General features: G+C 39.4%; 1 protein-coding gene across 1 annotated transcript in view; it reads left to right on the top strand.

Moving 5' to 3' along the window:
- The window catches only part of dst (dystonin), a 187,918-nt gene that overhangs the window by 40,468 nt on the left and 125,431 nt on the right, over positions 1 to 22,019 (top strand). The window contains exon 5 of the mRNA XM_038974616.1: positions 14,917 to 14,978. Coding sequence (XP_038830544.1) covers positions 14,917 to 14,978 — 62 coding nt within the window. The remainder of the gene's footprint in view (positions 1 to 14,916; positions 14,979 to 22,019) is intronic.

Below are 22,019 nucleotides of genomic sequence, written 5' to 3'. Positions count from 1 at the left end.
TACTGTACACTATAGTTTGATGTTCTGTAGACAACAGAAATAGCTTCCAGAATGAGCTCTGTTAGTATATGAATGACATACTAAATACCCAGCCTAAGATTAAATAAACAAACTCCCTGTTTGTATATGGTGAATGACAATGGAAAGTAGAAGTAATCAGCATTTTTAAATTAATATATTTGGTAGTTTCATTGTTTTTACCTCCCCACAGTTCATTGGGAGAGGAAGTGTAAACTCTAACAGCCTATTGGCTAGAAAGATATCTTGGCGGCGAATAGAGAATGTTGATGTTGTAAAGCAGATTTTCTCCAATTCTACACATTTTGAGCTGATAGAACATGTTGTAGTTTTGAAGCTCATTTCCAGCAATTCTACACAGTTTGTAGTGGAGCTGAGATACAATTGAGTTGTTTTAAAGCAAATGTCCTGCAATTCTCTGCATTTTGCTATGGCTAATTCTGTGTTCCACTGCTCAAACATTCTAACAAAATCAATGGGCATGTATGTACCCTGAATGCCCGATTTTGGGAATTTTCAATTCTCTAGCTTTTATTTGATTGTTAGTTCTCAAAGATGGTATTATATAAAAAAATATATATAGTTCAATATGCATGCTTTCTGTCTGGTTTTGATCATTTAAGTTGACACTGAAACAGTTTTTCCATCCTGAAAAACATCCCTTAGAAGGACAGCCTAAGAATTTTCAATACAGAAAAAAACTGTAATTAGCTCCAGTGACTTTAATTTCGTTCATATTAAAGGGATAGTTAAAATCTACTTCCCCAGACAGCTAGCATGCTAACTGTTGCTGTAGACTTCCAGTTATTGTGCTAATGCTAACATTGGCTCGTGAAACTACCTCTAACTTTCTTCATACTGGACTGTCACAAACCGGCTCGAAGTTCGTAACAAAAAGGTAGACAATGTGGAGATAAGGAATAACAAAATATATTTATTAACTGAAGTAAACTAAATACAATTAACAGTGGTGTGTGTAGTCAGTAATTAGTAGTGTAAGTGAGTGTTTGCGTGCATAAATGTGATAATGAGGGGTGTTGAAAGGTGCCAAAGAAAACAAACATCCAAGAATATGCCACAACCAAAATCTATAAGTGTGTCTGCATGGAGAGAGTCTCCTCAATGAATGGGGTGTATTTATCCCGGGACACATGGAACACGCCCAGGTGTGTCCCATGTTGCTGACGACCCTCCCAGCTCCGCCCGCCGACATCCTAATAAGGAAAACAAGAGCAAAGAGAAAGAATACGGCAGACAGAGTGAGAGGGTCGTCACAGGACGGAGAAACATACATTTTTTATCCACTATTGTATTCTGTTTTGGCTAGCGATATTCATACAAAACCATTATTTTTCACATAAAAATTACCCAAAACATTTCTTATAAAAAAAGTAATTGTGGACCCCAGCTTAAAAACCCCTGAGCTAGGCTGCTGTGAGGTAAGAAAGGATGCTAATGAAATGGCACAGATAGTAGGGCACACATGGTTTAACTGTAGTCGCTATTTATAGCCGTGCCTATACACTTCTTCTCCACAAGTCACACCAACTGTCCCACCGGATCAACGGCTGTCCAGGTTTTACCAGGCTGCTGGATGTCTGACCAGGGTCATATTCAGTAGGTCACATACACCAGAGCAAAACATTGTGCAATGGAAAATGAAAGTCAGTATAATCGTATTGGACAAATTCTGGTAGTACGTCCTCGTTTCACAGTGATTCAAAGTGTTTCAAAGTGTTTACTACCTACTCAACGTTAACATGCTCTGCATGGAGGACTGACGTGAAGCTGTTCTTTATTTATTGAACCTTTATTTTGACAGGGAGTTATGCTGATACCAAGGTCCTTTTACAGATGAGCCCTGTAATTACAAAAATATACACAAACATATACACATCAATACACATCAATACACTACAAAAAGCAAAGCGGAGATACCAAACAACTAAAACACACATTACTTGAGAGAGTTGAAGTAAACATGTTGGCGAAAGTTCAAATGGTGGGATATTATGTCATGAAAGTAGTTGAAAGTGAAACCAGTTGAAAGGTCACAGTCCTTTTGTTATTGTCAGTCAGTCATAATGATCAGCTTCTCTTATCTGTAGTACTTTATTCCTGACATCCTGCAATGCTGGACAAGCTGGGATTTGTTTGTGAGTCATTCTAAAGTTCACAAAGTTTTGTATCACCGTTGTTAAAGAATAAACACTGTGATCATGTTAAAACTTATATTCTTTTTTTTATTTGACCCTTATTTTACCTGGTAAGTTGACTGAGAACACATTCTTTTTTCAGGGGAGAGGAGGGGGGATGAATGAGCTAATTAGAAGCTGAGGATGATTAGGTGGCCAAGATGGAATGGGCCAGATTGTGAATTTAGCCAGGACACCAGAGTTAACACCCCTACTCTTACAATAAGTGCCATGGGATCTTTAGTGACCACAGAGAGTCAGGACACCCGTTTAACGTCCCATGCGAAAGACAGCACCCTACAAATCAATGGTATAATTAAGCAATAAGGCCCGATGAGGTGTGGTATATGGCCAATATACCACGGCTAAGGGCTGTTCTTATGCATGACGCAATGCGGTGTGCCTGGATACAGCCCTTAGCCGTGGTATATTGTCCATATACCACAAACCCCAGAGGTGCCTTATTACTATTATAAACTGGTTACCAACCTAATTAGACAAGTTAAAATAATAGGGTTGTGGTATTGAATGCTGATTGGCTGACAGCCGTGGTATATCAGACTGTATACCATGGGTATGACAAAACAGTTATTTTTACTTCTCTAATTATGTTGAAAAACAGTTTATTATAGTAATAAGGCACCTCGGGGGTTTGTGATATATGGCCAATATACCAATCCTCCTTGGGCCTTATTGCTGAAATGACCAATGACATGTGCAGTTATTGCAATGTTATTCTTCAAATTCCCCTCTGGCATTTTGTCGCCTCACATGATGTTCCAATGGTTAACCGGTTTAAAGCTACTCCTCTCCTTTGGCTTTAGACTCCAAAGAGTAACCTTCCAAGTGGACAGAGAAAGTGTAACAGATTAATGTAGACTTGTGATACTACAAACATCAACCCAGTCAAGTCAGAGGGCAAGAGCTGTAAGGTAATTCAGTTAACACATTCCCATGGCCCTGGATAGACTGTAGCACTTCCAACCATCAACAGTTAAGCATGAAAAACCAAGAGAGGGCCTGGATTCGACACACCCTTGTTTTGTAGGGGGATCCAGACCATGTGTGCTAATGAGTATTTTGGTCTGCCGGTCCTGCAGTGTGTGCTTGTGTTGGAACTTGCAGTTGACCGGCTGGATCAACTTCAATGTCGTGGAGAAGGGCTCAAGTAAGGCTCATTAGTTTTACCACCAATGTATGAACCCTTGAATGAGTAAGTCTGTCCAAACCTTTGACTTCTATATAAAGAGGAATTGCCCGGGCTCACATGTCAATTTCAATGGGACTTTCCTGGTTAAAGGGATACTTCGAGATTTTAGTAATGAGGCCCTTTATCTACTTCCCCAGAGTCAGATTAACTTGTGATACCATTTTTATGTCTCTGCATGCTAGCAGACACCCATAGACTTCCAGTCATTGCTCTCGTGCTAGTTAGCAACTTCCTTCTAACTGCATGCAGAGACATGAAAATGTAATATAAGAGGGAATTGCAAGAGCTCACTTGTCAATTTCAATGGGACTTTCTGGTTGAATAAAATATCCAAGTCCAACATCACACAGTTTATTGGATATTATAATAGGGTTATAATACTGTGTTGGTGAGTGCGAGTGATGACTGTGTGCCAGTAAGTTGTGACTGTAGTGTAGTTCTCAGCTGATGGTCATAAACATTGAGAGCCTACTACTACAAAGGGAGGCTTACTGGATATCCTATCTAAAAACATTGACCCCTAGTGGTCTGAATATTGACTTTGATCTCAGGCCCTTCTTATGAACAATTCTCTCTTTTATGAACAAGTCTTATAAATGTATATATTTTTCTACGGCTTATTAGCGTACACCTAATATGTTCCCCCTGTTGATGATGCTTATTATGCATTATGGTTGAACCAAAAGATTACATGTAACAACATATTTTTCTGAAATAGTAAACAATTAAATATATATATGAAATTGAATTACACAATAATGTATGTTGATGCTAATATTATGTACAATATTTAATTATGTTTCCATAAGATAACAATAGCCTAATATATTCAATATGCTATAGACTTTTGTTTTTATTTTTTAAGTTTCACTCAATTCATTCTAATTAACTTAATAATTATGACACAGCCCTCACTATTGTCATTGGTTTCACTAATTGCACTGTTTGTCTGCATAACCTAGTTAAAGCATGTATGACATTCCCCTGAAGTGATGCCGAAACATTGGTAAATTACCAAATAAATTACTAGGAATTTATATATAGTGTGCGACTCTGTTTATTTTTATAGCATAATGTTTTACCTGACATCATGTTTATTGTCATGGTAGGAAGCAGGCCTGTGTAGATCAGACTGAAACTATTACCTCTGACTTTAATGGAGCATACCGCTGTAAAACTAGGACCGGTAATTACAAGCTCCAGACCTGACTTTTAATGTGGTGGTATAAGTAGACTCTGATTACTCTCTCTCTATTTATATAATATACCTTATCACACATTTTGGTAAGTAATATTATAGTTTGGTGTGTTTTTATGAAGTTAATTTTCACTATTTTAGAGGATTGAAGTTAGATTTAGAAGAAGTGATTTGAGTGTAGAACTATGTTCCTCAAGAGGGCACTATTCTCTTTAGATTACCATTGTCTTTGCCTAAGAGAAGTACACACTTTCCACAGACTCAGTGGTACTGTATCCAACCAGCTACTACTGTATCCCCTCAGTACTACAGTCTCTGTGTGCAATTTCCACTCATGATGTCATGTGAGTACAATACAGATGTATTTTTTATATGTTTTAATAAACTGCTCCTCATGGTCATTTGATGTTATGGATTTCAAACTTGGGCTCTACGCTGACCTTTTTTATGAGGAGCACGTGTGTGGCTAAGTTGAAAAATGGAAGCTCACACAAAGAAATTTAGGAGCACAATGAAAAATATTTGAGGTATTAAAGCTAGAATCCATTTTTCTAGGCGCACTGGTGCTCCTACATTCAAATTCCAGGTCGCACAGCTAAATATTTGGGCGCATATGCAAGTAAAATAGTCACACTTTAGAGCCCTGAATGAGCCTTGGTGGTCAATGATACAGCAAATTCATCCTGTCTCTGGGCCTTGAACAAGGAAGGGTGTTGTTGAGCTGGGAAGGGTGCTGCCTTGGACACACCCTGAAGACCCCATTTGTATTAATGAGTCTCAAGTCTGCTCATGTATTATGCAGTAAGCAGTAAGGCCACTGGGATCACAAATTGCAATGTCCTGAAGGCCAAGCTCTGCTCTACCCAGTGGCAGCTGTGATTTACTTAACAGTTATGGAGAGAGAGGGAGCAGGAGATATATGTACAGTACAGAGAGAGAGAAGGAGGGATATAGCAGCACTGCAGTCTTGCTGCAGATGAAAGTGTCTGCAACACTACCATGGCTGAGGTGGATTTTAAACACAGTCTTATTGGTTTAACAGGGACACACTGTGACATTTAAACAGATATTGGGAGGAAAGCTGTTTGATATGTTCAATGACTGTCAACCTTCCTGACCTTTCAAAAGCATCAATGCTGAGCATTGGCGTTCTTATGTCATTGCGTTTTATACTAAAGTACAGGGAACCCACAGATGACCTTGATTTCATTGTTTCTTATTCCCAGACAGTATGTATCAAGCGTCTCCGAGTCTAGAATCAGGTCAGCCCCTGTCCATGTAATCTTTTTCATTATATCTAAAAGGAAAAACTGATCAGCACTCCCATTGATGTCATTGCAACCAGTTTTGTTCCCAGGGTGTGTTCACATGAAAGAGTAGAGGCGGGATGGATATTTTGTCCTCTCTCATGTGCAATTCAAATCGAAGTTTATTTGTCGCGCACACAGATTTGCAGATTTTAACGCAAGTTAAGTGAAATGTTTGTAGCTCCAACACTGCAGTAATTTCTAGCAAAACCTTAAACAAAAAGTAAAAAAATATAAAATAATTAAGAACTATCAGAATGAGCAATGTCAGAACGAGCAATGTCAGAGTATGGAATAAATATATATATATACACTGATTGTACAAAGCATTAAGGACACCTTCCTAATATTGAGTTGCACCCACCCCTTTTGCCCTCAGAACAGCCTCAATTCACTGTATAATGCTGAATAGTCTTGTTGATACCTTTCAATGTTAAACAAATTACTTTAAACATTAACACTACAATTAAAATGGCTGCTGTAGTTGTGTATATTTCCAGCGATGCAAAAACTGATGTCAAGGAAAATGAGACCTGGAGTAAGATTGTGGGACGAAATGCCCAAAAGGAGATTGTTTTACCTATTTTTATCATGGAGAGAGAAATCTTGACAAAGGTGGAGGTCATAGCCAACCCCATTAAGGAGGAGAAGCTCTACCACAGTCTCATCATCCAACCACTTGAGGTCAGTACAGAGAGCATGTGCACTCTGGCATATATATCTTCTCAGTAAGGAAGCAAGGGAAAAGCTTCTGATCAGAGGAATAACAGTCAGAGGAAAACATGTTATGTTCGAAGAGAATAATCCGTTCAGTTTGAAGTGGCGCATGGCTGACCAGAACTCACTTCTAGTTACAATTAAATAACTACCTGAATCAGCATATTCAGATTCAGATTCAGAATTCAGATTCAGAATTCTGAATTCAGATCAGAATTCAGATTCAGATTCAGAAAAAGTGTAATGTCCTCAGAGAGGAAATTCATCTTTCAGCAGTCATAAAACATATCACATCTAAAAATGTAAAATAAATAGCAAAGGATATTTACAAACAAACAACTTGATGATAGTGTTGTGATGATAGTGTTGTGATGATAGTGTTGTGATGATAGTGTTGTGATGATAGTGTTGTGATGATAGTGTTGTTGATGATAGTGTTGTGATGATAGTGTTGTGATGATAGTGTTGTGATGATAGTGTTGTGATGATAGTGTTGTTGATGATAGTGTTGTTGATGATAGTGTTGTGATGATAGTGTTGTGATGATAGTGTTGTGATGATAGTGTTGTGATGATAGTGTTGTGATGATAGTGTTGTGATGATAGTGTTGTGATGATAGTGTTGTGATGATAGTGTTGTGATGATAGTGTTGTGATGATAGTGTTGTGATGATAGTGTTGTGATGATAGTGTTGTGATGATAGTGTTGTGATGATAGTGTTGTGATGATAGTGTTGTGATGATAGTGTTGTGATGATAGTGTTGTGATGATAGTGTTGTGATGATAGTGTTGTGATGATAGTGTTGTGATGATAGTGTTGTTGATGATAGTGTTGTGATGATAGTGTTGTGATGATAGTGTTGTGATGATAGTGTTGTGATGATAGTGTTGTTGATGATAGTGTTGTGATGATAGTGTTGTGATGATAGTGTTGTGATGATAGTGTTGTGATGATAGTGTTGTGATGATAGTGTTGTGATGATAGTGTTGTGATGATAGTGTTGTGATGATAGTGTTGTGATGATAGTGTTGTTGATGATAGTGTTGTTGATGATAGTGTTGTGATGATAGTGTTGTGATGATAGTGTTGTGACTGAGTGTCTGGCTAAAGCTGGGTGTAAGGTGATGGGGAGAGTGATGAGGTGCATGATAAGATACAAGGGTCAACACACAAACTGCTCCAATGGAGATCGTTTGTATATGTTGAAGCAGCACTCATCACTCCCATAACACGGTCGGTAAAGATGGACACTCACTGGATCAACATATTTATTTTATGATGGACAAGGTCCTGCGCATAGACAGGACTGGCTGACACAATCCCACACTAGAGGGGGTCAGGAGATGGTAGAGTACAGTCCTACTACACTGGACAACATAAGGTGCATAGAGGAAACTTTTCACACTATGTGCAGGACAACAATCCTGTCCCTATGAGTAGGGCAGACGTATCACATATCTCAGCTGAAATGACAGAAAGTGAGACTTGAGGTTGAAGAGCATAATTTCTCTGCTCCTAAGGACAAAGCCGGAGTGAATGACACATTGGAGTTGGTACCTGGTGAGCCAGAGTCTGCAACAGTGACCTGTCATTCCAAGAAAAAGAAGAAGAATAATAGGGAAAATGCCCAAAATGAAGCTGGAAAAGTGGCAACTGAGACCAGTGACAATCATAACCCAATAGAAAACCTGGAGGATAATAAGGGACCCCGAAGGCGGTGCAACTCTCTGGGGAATACAAAAGAACGCAGTCAAACATCAAGGCTGGCCTTCATTCAAACAATCCGGAATCAACAAACACCCAAGCGGCCCAGGGTACCAAGCTCCCCATCAGAGTCTGGAGTTAGGACACCTGCAGAGAAAACGCCTGATATGGAGGATGTCATTCTGGGAGAGCTGGGGAAAAATTCCCCTAATTCGCCATCCAGAACGAAATCATTGATGAATGGTAGAACATGAATGTTTGAAATAATCTATATTTGAGTAGCCTATATTATCTGGTTCAGAGAAGGACATTATGTGTATGTGAGCATAACCTCTGTCGCTAACAAGGCTTTTCAAACAAATGAGCAATCTGTAGATAATACAATTTCAATACATGTCCCAAACAAAAGAAAACGCCTTTGAGACAGAAACTCAGTTCCCTTAATCCAGCTATTAGAAAACATTGTACCATGAAACTTTGTCAAACCGTTAATCAGGCTAAAATGCTCTGGGACCCTCGTTCCAAGCCTAGATGAATATTAGGAGGTCATCTAAATAGTCGTAGCATTATTTCTAAGAGTGAACAGGTAGAACATTTAATGAATGACTCTAATCTTAATTTTTTTTCCTCTTTCTCTGAGACATGGCTGAAGAAATCTTCTCCTATTTCTGCTTTAATGTCCCTGGATATTCCATATTCAGGAGGGACAGGGGAAAGGGTAGAGGGGGTGGATTGCTCATGTACATGAAAGATAACTTTAAATGCAATCGTATCATATGGAAACATGCCAATGACCTTGAATGTATGAATTGAATGTATGAATTGAATGTATGAATTGAATGTATGAATTGAATGTATGAATTGAATGTATGAATTGAATGTATGAATGTGGCTGAATGGCTGAATGTCTTCCTCTCCCCTCATATGTCTCTCACTATCATTGGATTATATCGACCACCAACATCTTTAAGCCATGCTTAAAGAATGTGATCATAAGAAGGAGATCATCTTCATGGGCGATTTCAATATAAACTGGTAAAACAAAACTTGCAGGAAAAAGCTCAAAGAGATCACAGACTATTTCAACCTGACTCAAATAATACAAGGTCCAAGCAGAGTAACACAGTCATCCCAGACTCAAATAATACAAGGACCAAGCAGAGTAACACAGTCATCCCAGACTCAAATTGATCTGGTCTTTACTAACAGACCTGATCGAAAAACTAAGTCCATTAACTTACTAACTGGCCTATCTGACCACAATGTTACATTGGTGGTTAGAAAGCTCACTAAAAAGAGATTTAGGAACCATATTAATGTGCAACAGTACGAGAGAAAAAATCCTGAAAAGTGAGCAGAGTAACTACGATGCAGCTATAAGTCAAATTGACTGGGTCTGATCTGTTAAGCAATGAAGACCCAGAGTCTGGATACAGAACATTTCTGTCAGCTATTGACAAAGTGGATACCTGTTTTACCAGGAAATTTCAACGTAAGCCAAGATGGAAAAACTCTCTACCATGGCTCAACGAGGGACCTCTGGAGGCAGATGAGAGGACGGGATCAGATTCGGCTGTTTTTAGTCTTTGCTATGCTGTAATAAAGTCCAAAGCTATCATCAAGTCAAAGGGTGGATACTTTGAAGAATCTCAAATATAAAACATATTTTGATTTGTTTAACACTTTTTTGGTTACTACATGATTCCATAGGTGTTATTTCATAGTTGTGATGTCTTCACTATTATTCTACAATGTAGAAAATAGTAAAAATAAATAATGTTGTGGCCAATATACCAATCCTCCTTGGGCCTTATTGCTTAAATGACCAATGACACGTGCAGTTATTGCAATGTTATTCTTCAAATTCCCCTCTGGCATTTTGTCACCTCACATGATGTTCCAATGCTTAACCGGTTTAAAGCTACTCCTCTCCTTTGGCTTTAGGCTCCAAAGAGTAACCTTCCAAGTGGAACTTGGCAACAGAGAAAGTGTAACAGATTAATGTAGACTTGTGATACTACAAACATCAACCCAGTCAAGTCAGAGGGCAAGAGCTGTAAGGTAATTAATTTAACACATTCCCATGGCCCTGGATGGACTGGAGCACTTCCAACCATCAACAGTTAAGCATGAAAAACCAAGAGAGGGCCTGGATTCGACACACCCTTGTTTTGTAGGGGGATCCAGACCATGTGTGCTAATGAGTATTTTGGTCTGCCGGTCCTGCAGTGTGTGCTTGTGTTGGAACTTGCAGTTGACCGGCTGGATCAACTTCAATGTCGTGGAGAAGGGCTCAAGTAAGGCTCATTAGTTTTACCACCAGGTAATGGATGAACCCTTGAATGAGTAGGTCTGTCCAAACCTTTGACTGGTTCTGTATGTAGTTGATTTTATTCAAACACATAGGCTGTGTCTGTCTATATATGTAAAAATAAATGTAAACATTTAGACGAATTGGTCGAAAGAACAGGACGACTCTCGGTTTACCAAGATTTGTTTGAGTCGGGGACAGCCTTAATTCTCCCATATGTTCTGTGTTCTGTCCGCTAAAATGTGGAGCAATTCCCAGTCCCAGACTCCCAGCCCAGTAGTGAATCCTCTGCAGCTTTACACACATAATATTTATAGATGAACCACATGGAAATGTCCTCTGAGACCCACTGACAGTGGCAGCACCATTGAGACACCTCTGTATTAAGGAAAGGCCTATATGAATAATCACCCATCAGTATTTGCCTCTGAACTGATGTTTGTTGACCTCATGCCATTGCCTGTGTTTTGTATGGTAATTTTGGCATCATATTTTATGCAGCCCTAAGTAAAGGGTGTGGTTGTTTTGATTTCAGTTGGTGTTGTGTTTTTTTCCCCAACAAGCGCAAGTGAGTGTGCTAAATGTGTTTGATGAAACAGTAACTTACATTGTTGTGGGCGGTGCACTGTAGGATGTGCTATATGTGTGGAAATGCAGACTAATAATTTCTATTCAGACTTCTCTGATTCAGAGGGGTTGGGTTAAATGCGGAAGACACATTTCAGTTGAAGGCATTCAGTTGTACAACTGACTAGGTATCCCCCTTTCCCCTCCCTTTCCCCTTCATTCAAATATTCTTGCCTTGGAAATCCAAGGACATCAGCCTCACAAATGTGTCACTTTTGACATAGAACATACTGTCTCATCTTTTTTTAACTGTCCCAGCAGGGGTTCACTCCTCTGGGATATGCCACTGATTGCAGAGAAATGTTGATTTGTCAAGGATCTGACAAAAATTATTGTGATTGTCTAGTTAATTGACCGACCTCAGAGTGAGATGGAAAATAGTTAATAACCCATGCTGTTCTCTTCAGCACAGAGATATTGTGTTGACAACAATACATTTTGACATGCTGTTTTTGGCAGTTTGATTGTTTTGATGAATGGAGTTTTTGTCCAGATTTTGTCATTCTGCTGACAGAAATAGTCTGGGCAGCTGTACTAGAGTGAAAACATGTTTCATTTGAACATGTTTGTAGTCTGTTGGTTGTTGGACATTATTTAATCTTATTGCACAATAAATACTGTTGATTACATTACATTATTAGTTAACTGCTCTCTGCATAAAGACACACCATAAACTTGAATTTATTTTTATTTATTTTTAATTGAACCTTTATTTAACTAGGCAAGTCAGTTAAGAACAAATTCTTATTTACAATGACGGCCTACTCCGGCCAAACCCGTGCTAATTGTGCGCAGCCCTGTGGGACTCCCAATCACGGCCAGGTGTGATGCAGCCTGGTTTCAAACCAGGGACTGCAGTGATGCCTCTTGCACTGAGAAGCAGTGCCTTAGACCGCTGCGCCACTCGGGAGCCCTAATTGCATAGTAGATCCATCAGATAAATACCCATAAGACATTTAAAGCTGCAATATGTAACTTTTTGTGCGACCTGACCAAATTTATATAGAAATTTGAGTTATAGATTTGTCATTCTCATTGAAAGAAAGTCTAAGAAGTGGTAGATATGTTCTATGTGCCTTATTTCTATGCTTCCCATTCGTAAGTTTTGTATTGCGTATTTTACTTTAGATTTTGTACACCAGCTTCCAACAGTTGAAAATACAACATGTTTGGTTATGGAAAATATATTTCACAGTGGTTTAGATGGTACAGTGATTATCTACACACTGATTGCTTTTTTTGTCAGATAAACAGAAATTAGGCAAACTATTAGGAACCAGGAAATTATGGAGCAATTTTTGCATATTGAATCTTTAATTGTTATATCTATTCCTATGTTCTACTGCAATAGTATTCTTCAAAATGATGCCCCTTCCCATTTCAGGTTAAAGTGTCATCCGAAAAAAATGGTTTCTAAGCAGACAAATACCTTTGCTCCTTTTCTTAAGGAGCATTATTAGCAGGGGTGCAACTTTGTGGGGGGGACATAGAAGTGGGGGGGGGACACAACTTTTTGTATATATTTTTGTTAAATATCCAGTCGGATAAAAACTCCAAACAGTCTACCCGACCGCTCGGAGACATTAGACATCCGTATTGTCCTAAAGCTCACTGTTGCCTCGTTTTGTATCACATTCCAATGATAAAACTGGGGGGGACAAAAATGCAATTTCAGAATGTGGCCCATCCCCAGTGAAAGTTCCTTATTAGTTAGTTCCCCAAAATAATTTGTGCTGTGGCCTTAAGTAAACATGAACCATATAAGAAAACCACTGAGTTGCGCTGGAAAACCTGACAGAACTTGTTCTGGATGCTTGACGAAAAGTGGAGTAACTGCAGGCTGCCCTCGAGGCAGACAGGAGGAGTCTGTTGCTGCTCCTTCAGTAACACTGGTAGCTCACACACATCCCTCTGCCAGGCGCATGATACACTCTCTCCAGAGTCCCCGGGAGCTAACAATGGCTAAGGAGATATGGCACCTGCTGGGGAGTGAAGGGGAGCTCAGCGCTTACCTGGTGACGTTGATGTGCTGCATGGGTCAGTATCATGTGTCTTCCTGCTTTGCTTCCCACCAATCCTCTTCCGGGTTCAGAAGATTGGGAATTTCAATTGCTAACTGAGCGTTGAAGCTTGCCCTAGTTTCTCAGGGGGATCTTAAAACCTCCCAAAGCTAAATCCTGTTGTGTTATAATGCTGTTGTAAATGGACTAGTTTCTCTTTTGCATGTTGGTTCCAAAGTCCAAGAAGATGCAGATTGTGTGTGGTTGTTGTTGTTTTTAAAGCTGAGAGAGGCTTTGTTAAATGTGAAAGTTTATAATGTCATGTTTTTAATGTCATGTTTTTAATGTGATTTACTGGGCTCGTGATTGGTATCAAATTATGCCTATGAGGGCTTGTAGCAGATGGACCTTTAGGCATAGAGATAAAAAAGGACAGACAGACATCTGGCCTGAATCCTGAATCCCACACTGCAGCCTTCTCTCTCAGTCTTTCTGTGTGAGACAGGTAATAGTAAGTATGGAGGGTCTCTCCTCAAGCTGTGTGTCTCAGGACCAGTAGCCTACCGTCCATGTGCAGTGTTGCAGTACAGTAATGGATTTTGTTAGGCTAATGATACAGAAATATAAGATAGGGATTTTGTCTATGGTGTTAGATTCTCAGAGCAAATGTTTTTGTCTATGTAGCATAGCTGGTGATAGTTTTTGCCTTGACAGCCTACAATTGAGCCTTCATCTTTCCATGTTCTATCCCAGAGAGACTGATGTCTGTTAGAGGCTGCATGTGGAAGCGGCCAGCCTGGATGTCATGGATACAAGAAACACAAAATAATGTGGTTGACAGTGTACAATACTGAATCATAAGTAATGGAAGCTAGGCCTCATGCATAGAAGTTACTTCTTTTCAATTACGCTTCCAAAAAGATTAATCTCTCTGGAGACTACTGGGAATAAACCCACTTGTAAGTAAGAGCATTAGGATTGTCGTCTTTTATCGAATCATGTTTTTTTCTTCATGTTCTATGTTTTGTGTGGACCCCAGGAAGAGTAGCTGCTGCTTCTTCAACAGCTAATGGGGATCTGAATAAAATGTATCCAGTGGTTGGATATTAATAAGAGCATATACATTGACAAGAGGAATGAAGGGCTCATTCATGAAGGGCTCATTCAAGAACTGTAGAGTTATATAGTAAATCACACATACCATGTCACAATTATGCTTGTCATGCAAATTACCATTCCCTGTGTGTGTGTGTGTGTGTGTGTGTTTGTGTGTTTGTGTGTGTGTGTGTGTGTGTGTGTGTGTGTGTGTGTGTGTGTGTGTGTGTGTGTGTGTGTGTGTGTGTGTGTGTGTGTGTGTGTGTGTGTGTGTGTGTGTGTGATATGGAGTGTGTGTGCTGTGTGTGCCTTAAAGTTACGCCATGCTTACCACAGGAAGTTGGTGGCACCTTAATTGGGGAGGACAGGCTTGTGGTAATGACTGGAATGGTATCGTATACATCAAACACATGGTTAGCTCCGTTCCAGACATTATTATGAGCCTTTCTCCCCTCAGCAGCCTCATGGGATGTACTGTATGTACGTATGTAATGTACCTTCCTAAATGTCTTTTTTGTGTGTCTTTTCCTCAGATGAAAGAGACAGAGTGCAGAAAAAGACTTTTACAAAATGGATAAACCAACATCTCCTGAAGGTAAGAATTTAATGTCCACAGAGCCTCTTTTAGAAATACACTCTTAGAAAAATAGGTGCTATCTAGAACCTAAAAGGGTTCTTCAGCTGTCCCCATAGGAGAACCCTTTTTGGTTCCAGGAAAAACACTTTTTGGTTCCAGGTAGTAGAAACATTTTGGGTTCCATGTAGAATCCTCTGTGGAAAGGGTTCTACATGGTTCCAAGTAGAACCATTTTGGGTAGGGTTCTACATGGATCCCAAAAGGGTTGTACTACCTGGAACCAAAAAGTGTTTTACCGGAAGCAAAAAGGATTCTCCTATATGCAGGTATTCCCAAACTGGGTGGGGGTACGCGCAATGCCGTGGGGGGTACACCAAATAAAAATGTAATTCACAATTACACATTTTCAAACGGGGCTATACATTTGGGTGAGGTTATTTTCTCGCCTGAGTAGCCTCGTTTCACTGCCAAAAATAAAATTAAAACATCTAGTGTTCAGCAAAATAACAACACAATGTCAAATACAGGTAGCCTAGTCAAATAATTAACATCCAACCACATTAACCATTACTCTCTCGCTGGAAACCTTCACTCTTGCACAGACATTTAGAAACAAAACATGATAATTTGAAAAATAAGCCACAGGAGTTTTTTGAGCGAGAATAAAGACGACTTCAGAGTAGTAAGACATGTATTAAAGCAACAGATACCATTAATAAGAAGGGTCTATAAGTGTCTTATATGGTGAGCTACCGAGTGGCTAGGACAGACAAGCCCCATGCTATTGTGGATTAATTAGTTCTTCCTGCTGCCGCCGATATGGCTGGGACAATGCTAGGGGAAAAGGCCAAAAAAACAATACAGACAATGACTTCATCAAACAACACTGTTTCACGATGCATCAGTGACATGGCAGGAGATGTTTTGAAACAATTACTGCTTCGCATTCAAGCCAGTGAATTATATGCGTTACAGCTGGATGAGTCAACAGACATGGCGGGCCTGGCACAGCTCCTGGTATATGTCCGTTACGTTTATGGGGGGGTCAATTAAGGAAGACATCCTCTTCTGCAAACCATTGGAAACCAGGACAACATGAGAGGATATTTTTAAAGTACTGGACAGCTTTGTGACATCAAATAGACTTTGGTGGTGAAGATGTGTTGGTATCTGTACTGATGGCGCAAAAGCCATGACAGGGAGACATAGTGGAGTGGTAACGCACGTGCAAGCAGTTGCTCCCAACGCCATTTGGGTACACTGCAGCATCCACCGAGAGGCTCTTACTGCCAAGGGAATGCCTGACAGCTTGAAAGAAGTTTTGGACACTACAGTGAAAATGGTTAACTTTGTTAATGCAAGGCCCCTGAACTCTCGTGTATTTTCTGCATTATGCAACGATGTGGGCAGCGACCATGTACCGCTTTTACAACCTACTGGGGCCTTGTGTGCTGGGTATCAAGGGGCAAAGTATTGACACATTTTTTTTTTAAATTGAGAGACAAGCTTAACTCTTATAACTACCCCCCTCCTTCTTTCAATTTCTGCCCGAAGACATACCCAAATCTAACTGCCTCTAGCTCAGGCCCAGGAGCAAGGATATGCATATTCTTGGTACCATTTGAAAGAAAACACTCTGATGTTTGTGTAAATGTGAATTGAATGTAGGAGAATATAACACAATAGATCTGGATTAGATAATACAATGAAAAAACCATACGTTTTTTCTTTTTAATTGTTGTATCATCATCTTTAAAATGAACAAGATAAAACAAACATTCAGATATGAATATGGTGACAATTTCAGTGAAAAACATAAGAGGGCAACAGTTTCCGAATGATAACTTCCAAAATGAGTGTGCTACATGACATTTATCATGAAGTCACCCAGGTGTCCCACACAAGTAGCCCAAATGTACCCAAGTGGCCAAATTGGTGAAGGTATACATTTTGAAACAAATAACTATATACAAAATAGCAAAATGGTATTCTAACACACCCCACCAAAAAATGGAGGGGAAAAAATGAATAAAAAAATATTGAAAAAAAAAAATGAAGAAAAAAAAAATATACATTTACAAAATAACATGGGTAACTATTTACACACTTTCAATATTTGGAAGACCCTCAGTCCTCTATCAAATCAAATCAATTTATATAGCCTTCAAGAGTAAATATGAACAGTTTACCTCTAGATGGCCCAGGAGGTGTGGAGCCAGAGACAGCAGGGGTCCAGCTGGATGAACCAGCTTCAGAGGGGGATGGACACGTTGGCGGCAGACACACGCATCTCGACCATGCTCCCTCTAATCCATAATATGTAGACTGAGGAAGCATGCCGCTGGAGGAAGTATAGCCAATGTGTACTTTACACATTTCATTACATTTTTATATATTGCAAATAAATGTAAAAACAATCACAAATAATATTTTATATTATTAATTTCAAACAACGGCATTAGCATGAGAAGAACTTACCAGTCCAAAACAATGTCCTCTCCGTTCAAAAAATATGCTTCCATTTGAGTCATGGTCGCTAACTGAGTCGTTTTCCAAAAGCATATGTTTCACTTTCACGATCAATTTCCTCTATAATTTTGTCTACATTCGTATATCTAGTCTTAGATTTAGCTTTCCCTGACTTATTCGCCATGATTTTCGATATATAAACATCTGAAGATGCTTGTTACCGAAACAGTGCTGTGCGTAATGAGTTTGACTCCTTCCAGTATGAATCTTCAATGGCGAATGACGGTCTTTACGCCGGAGTTTACTACATGGGTTGGTCTTCCAAAACACAAACATTACATATTGCCGTTTACCTCTGCTCATTGGCTATCTACCCAGCTAGATTTCAAGACGATCAGTGGTCATTGGGTTAAAATACAGTCAATCAACGAAACAGCGGTCATATAATTGGTGCACAATGAGGTCGTTACTTGTTGTCTTCCAATCGGTTTCTTTGGGTCAATACGTCCCGCGAAATGACCCATCAAGTTTGGTTGTGTTACAAACAAACAGTTGATTGCAAGGAAACCAAACATGACTGGATAAAGTCAGGTTTAGTCTGTGTATTTACGTCGAATGTTTCGTCAAATTGAATGACACGAAATTCAACGAGATAAGCGTTCACAAAATGTTTCGTGTTAGGCTATAAAAATGGATTTAACCGAACAAAAGACCATTCATTGTGTAACAATGAGCCTTGGGATTGCAAACAGAGCAAGATCTTCAAAGGTAAACGATTTATTTCATTGCAATCTGTGATTTTGTTACGCCTGTGCTGGTTGAAAAAGTATTTTTGTATGGGGCTCTGTGCTCAGATAATCGCATCCTATTCATTCGCAGTAAATCCTTTTTTAAATCTGACAACGCAGTTGGATTAGCAAGATTCTAGGCTTTTGAAGCATGTGAGACACTTGTATTTTCAGGAATGTTTAATATGACTATTTGTGGCGATCACCGTATGTTGTCGAATTCAAACCCGTATCCGGGATCCGTAGATCAGAGAAGTTAAAGTTTTCTTTACTGACCATAATTTTCATGTGTCTGACCGCTTGCATGATGACGAGTTTCTCACACGACTGGCCTATCTGGGTGATGTTTTCTCTCGCCTGAATGATCTGAATCTAGGATTACAGGGACTCTCCACAACTATATTCAACGTGTGGGACAAAATTGAGAAGTTGGAGCTGTTCTCTGTCTGCATTAACAAGGACAACACACAGGTCTTTCCATCATTGTATGATTTTTGTGTGCAAATTAACTCAAGTTTACGGACAATGTCAAATGTAATATAGCGAAGCACCTGAGTGAGTTGGGTGCGCAATTACGCAGGTACTTTCCAGAAATGGATGACACAAACAAATGAATTCGTTATCCCTTTCATGACCTGCCTCCAGTCCACTTACTGATACCTGAACAAGAGAGCCTCATCGAAATTGCAACAAGCGGTTCTGTGAAAATATTATTTAATCAGAATCCACTGCCAGATTTCTGGATAGGGCTGCGCTCAGAGTTTCTTGCCTTGGCAAATCGCACTGTTAAGACACTGATGCCCTTTGCAACCACGTACCGATGTGAGAGTGGATTCTCGGCCCCCCTGAAAACTAAATACAGGCACAGACTGTGCGGAAAGTTATTTAAGACTGAGACTCTCCAATACTGTCACGATGTTCGTAATAATGATGGTCGAACCAAGGCGCAGTGTATGTTGAGTTCCACATAATTTTAATGAATAAAGTGAAACTTAAGCTAAGACAAAACAAATAAAGAATAAACGAACCGTGACGACAATGCAGTGCTAACAAGCAACTAAACATAAACAATATCCCATAACCCACAGGTGGAAAAAATGCCACTTAAGTATGATCCCCAATTAGAGACAACAATAACCAGCTGCCTCTAATTGGGAATCATACAAATCACCAACATAGAAAATCAAACATGGAACCCCACATAGATAATATAAACTAGAACAACCCCCCAGTCACACCCTGACCTACTCTACCATAGAAAATTAAAGCTTTCTATGGTCAGGACGTGACAAATACAACCCAACACTGCAGAGTTATGTGCATTCTTTCAAGCACACCCTTCTCATTAACCTGAGGTGAGTTATTCACAATTTTTGATGAACAAATAAGGTTTTCTATGTAAGATGGCTAAATAAATAAAGAGCAAAATTATTGATTATTATTATTTGTGCCCTGGTTCTATAAGACCTCTTTGTCACTTCCCACAAGCCGGGTTCTGACAAAAACTCACACTCATTCTTATGTTTAATAAATGTATTGTATATGACCTACGATTAACCTAGGTCGCTTCCTAACGCTTGTAATGATGGCAAAAAACAACATTTGAGAGTGCACTGACCCTGGTGCTAGGGTACGCAGCTGGAGGTGGAATGTTTGAAGTGGTACTGGACTATAAAAAGTTTGGGAACCACTGTCCTATGGGGACAGCCGAAGAACCCTTTTGGAACCATTTTTTCTAAGAGTGTACCATTCATTTGACTAATCTTTCCTTTTATTTGATTGGGGAGTCTTTATTTGGCCTGCCATATCAATGATCTAATAAGAGATTTAATGTAATATGAGAGAGAAAGTTAGGCCTTTGTTTTAATATTGTGGCCTGCACCAGTCTTAAAGGACAAATCCACTCAAAAACTATACAGTATGTTGGTATTTTGTTTCATTAGTCCACTGTTAATATTGTTCGAAAATGTTTTGCATTTCAGCAGTCAAGTTTTCAAGACATTGGATTTTCATGAAGAAAAGTGTTACTTGCCACATCATCATGATGACGCGTTTTACATCATCATGATGACGCGTTTTACATCATCATGATGACGCGTTTTACATCATCATGATGACGCGTTTTACATCATCATGATGACGCGTTTTACATCATCATGATGACGCATTTTACATCATCATGATGATGTGGCAAGTGACACTTTGCTTCTTGAAAGTACAATACCAACATATAGTTTTTAAATGGATTCTTCCTTTAATCCAATTCATCACATGTACAGTGTTAGCTAGGTTCAGTCTAGGCATGTAGATGAATCTGTTTTGCTTTTCCCATGGCAGTAGGACTCTTGTTGTGTATGAATCCGGTCCCGTAGGTAGATGATTTCTCACATGCCTCACTGCCTAATTACCGTATTGTACATCCACTTCTCTGTCATCACCTTTCAGCCATTCTGTGTTGAAATGGTTACTGTTTCTACAACATACAGATACAGGAGTGATGGTATGATGGTAATGATAATAGAACGACAGGCTGTTTCATGTTTTAGCCCTGTCAGTTTCCATGAAGATGAAATATACTGTGTAATTACCTGATGCAGGGAATAATCCATTAAAGGCCGCTGTTTATCCTCAGCCACTTATTGCCACTACTGATGACAGATCTAGAGCGGAGGTGCCAATGAGAGATGGTTGTTGCTAGCTTGCCAGAGTCTGTCCTGCCTACATGTCTTCCACCCATCTCATGGTGCAGTGTACATGTACCGAGTCGTTTTTGTTTACTCAGCAGGAATCTAAATTACTCTGGTTCATTTACTGTGGAATTAGGGAACACCTAGTCATAGAGGCAGAGCAACAAGTGTCTGCATGCACTGTCTGTCTTCACAAATGATATATTTCCCACTTTCCCATATGAGCAAGCATTAAATATTTCAAGGCAATTTGTTATTATGCATGAAAATCCATGCCTGTTTATTGTGTAATGTGTTTAGGGAGCAAGTTATAATCCTGTTTTCGTCACATATTCAATTGATTTAGCCTGCTTGATTTGGTCGAAGGCAAAAGTGTTTTAAACCCCCTAAGCTAACAAAGTGCACCGTATAATTGGTGCCTTTCCATGTGTTGCCATGTGCATAATAGCAAAGTTAAGCAGCATATTGGGATTGAGAACAATGCAGTGGAGGCAGCAGCAGCAGAGACGAGGAAACAGCCCTTGCCTTAGCCTAATAGTCTTAAGATAATTGAGGAGAGAGGAAAGCCCAACTTAATTAGGTCCTATAATCAATAACCTAACAGTTAATGTGCCTGGCTTTATAAATCATCCATATATATCTACAGAAATAAGACAGATCCTGCTTCTGTTGTCTGTTTGAGTCTTTGTTTAATTAATAGCCTGCTGATTCCATGAGCAACAAGCCTCATGCAACGGCAAAATGTCAGGTAAAGCAAATTCACAGATTCGGCTGTTTTTAACCGTCGCTGTGCTGTAATAAAGGCTTTTAATGTTATTCTTTTTTCCATTAGAACAGACTCTCTGGTACACTTATTTATTTAGTTTTGATGACACTATTCCAAATGGTCAGAAAAAAATATAATATTGTAATCTAACAGCAACTGTTTGACACACCATAATACTCACGCAATGGTTGCTCCGATAAACCACCTTTTTCTTAATCTCCAGTAGTTTCTACAACTAAGTCAAATGTCTTCCACAGATCTGACTTCCCCTTTCCCTCCTGAGCAACCAGTAAACATTTGTACGTTTCAAGTTTCTTTTTAAGGTCCTCCACATCCATTTTGCTGTCAC

This window comes from Salvelinus namaycush, chromosome 35 (assembly GCF_016432855.1).
Source record: "Salvelinus namaycush isolate Seneca chromosome 35, SaNama_1.0, whole genome shotgun sequence".
In the NCBI taxonomy this organism is placed as follows: domain Eukaryota; kingdom Metazoa; phylum Chordata; class Actinopteri; order Salmoniformes; family Salmonidae; genus Salvelinus; species Salvelinus namaycush.
Note: the sequence above shows the minus strand (reverse complement) of the source record. Positions and strands in the feature narration are given on the sequence as shown.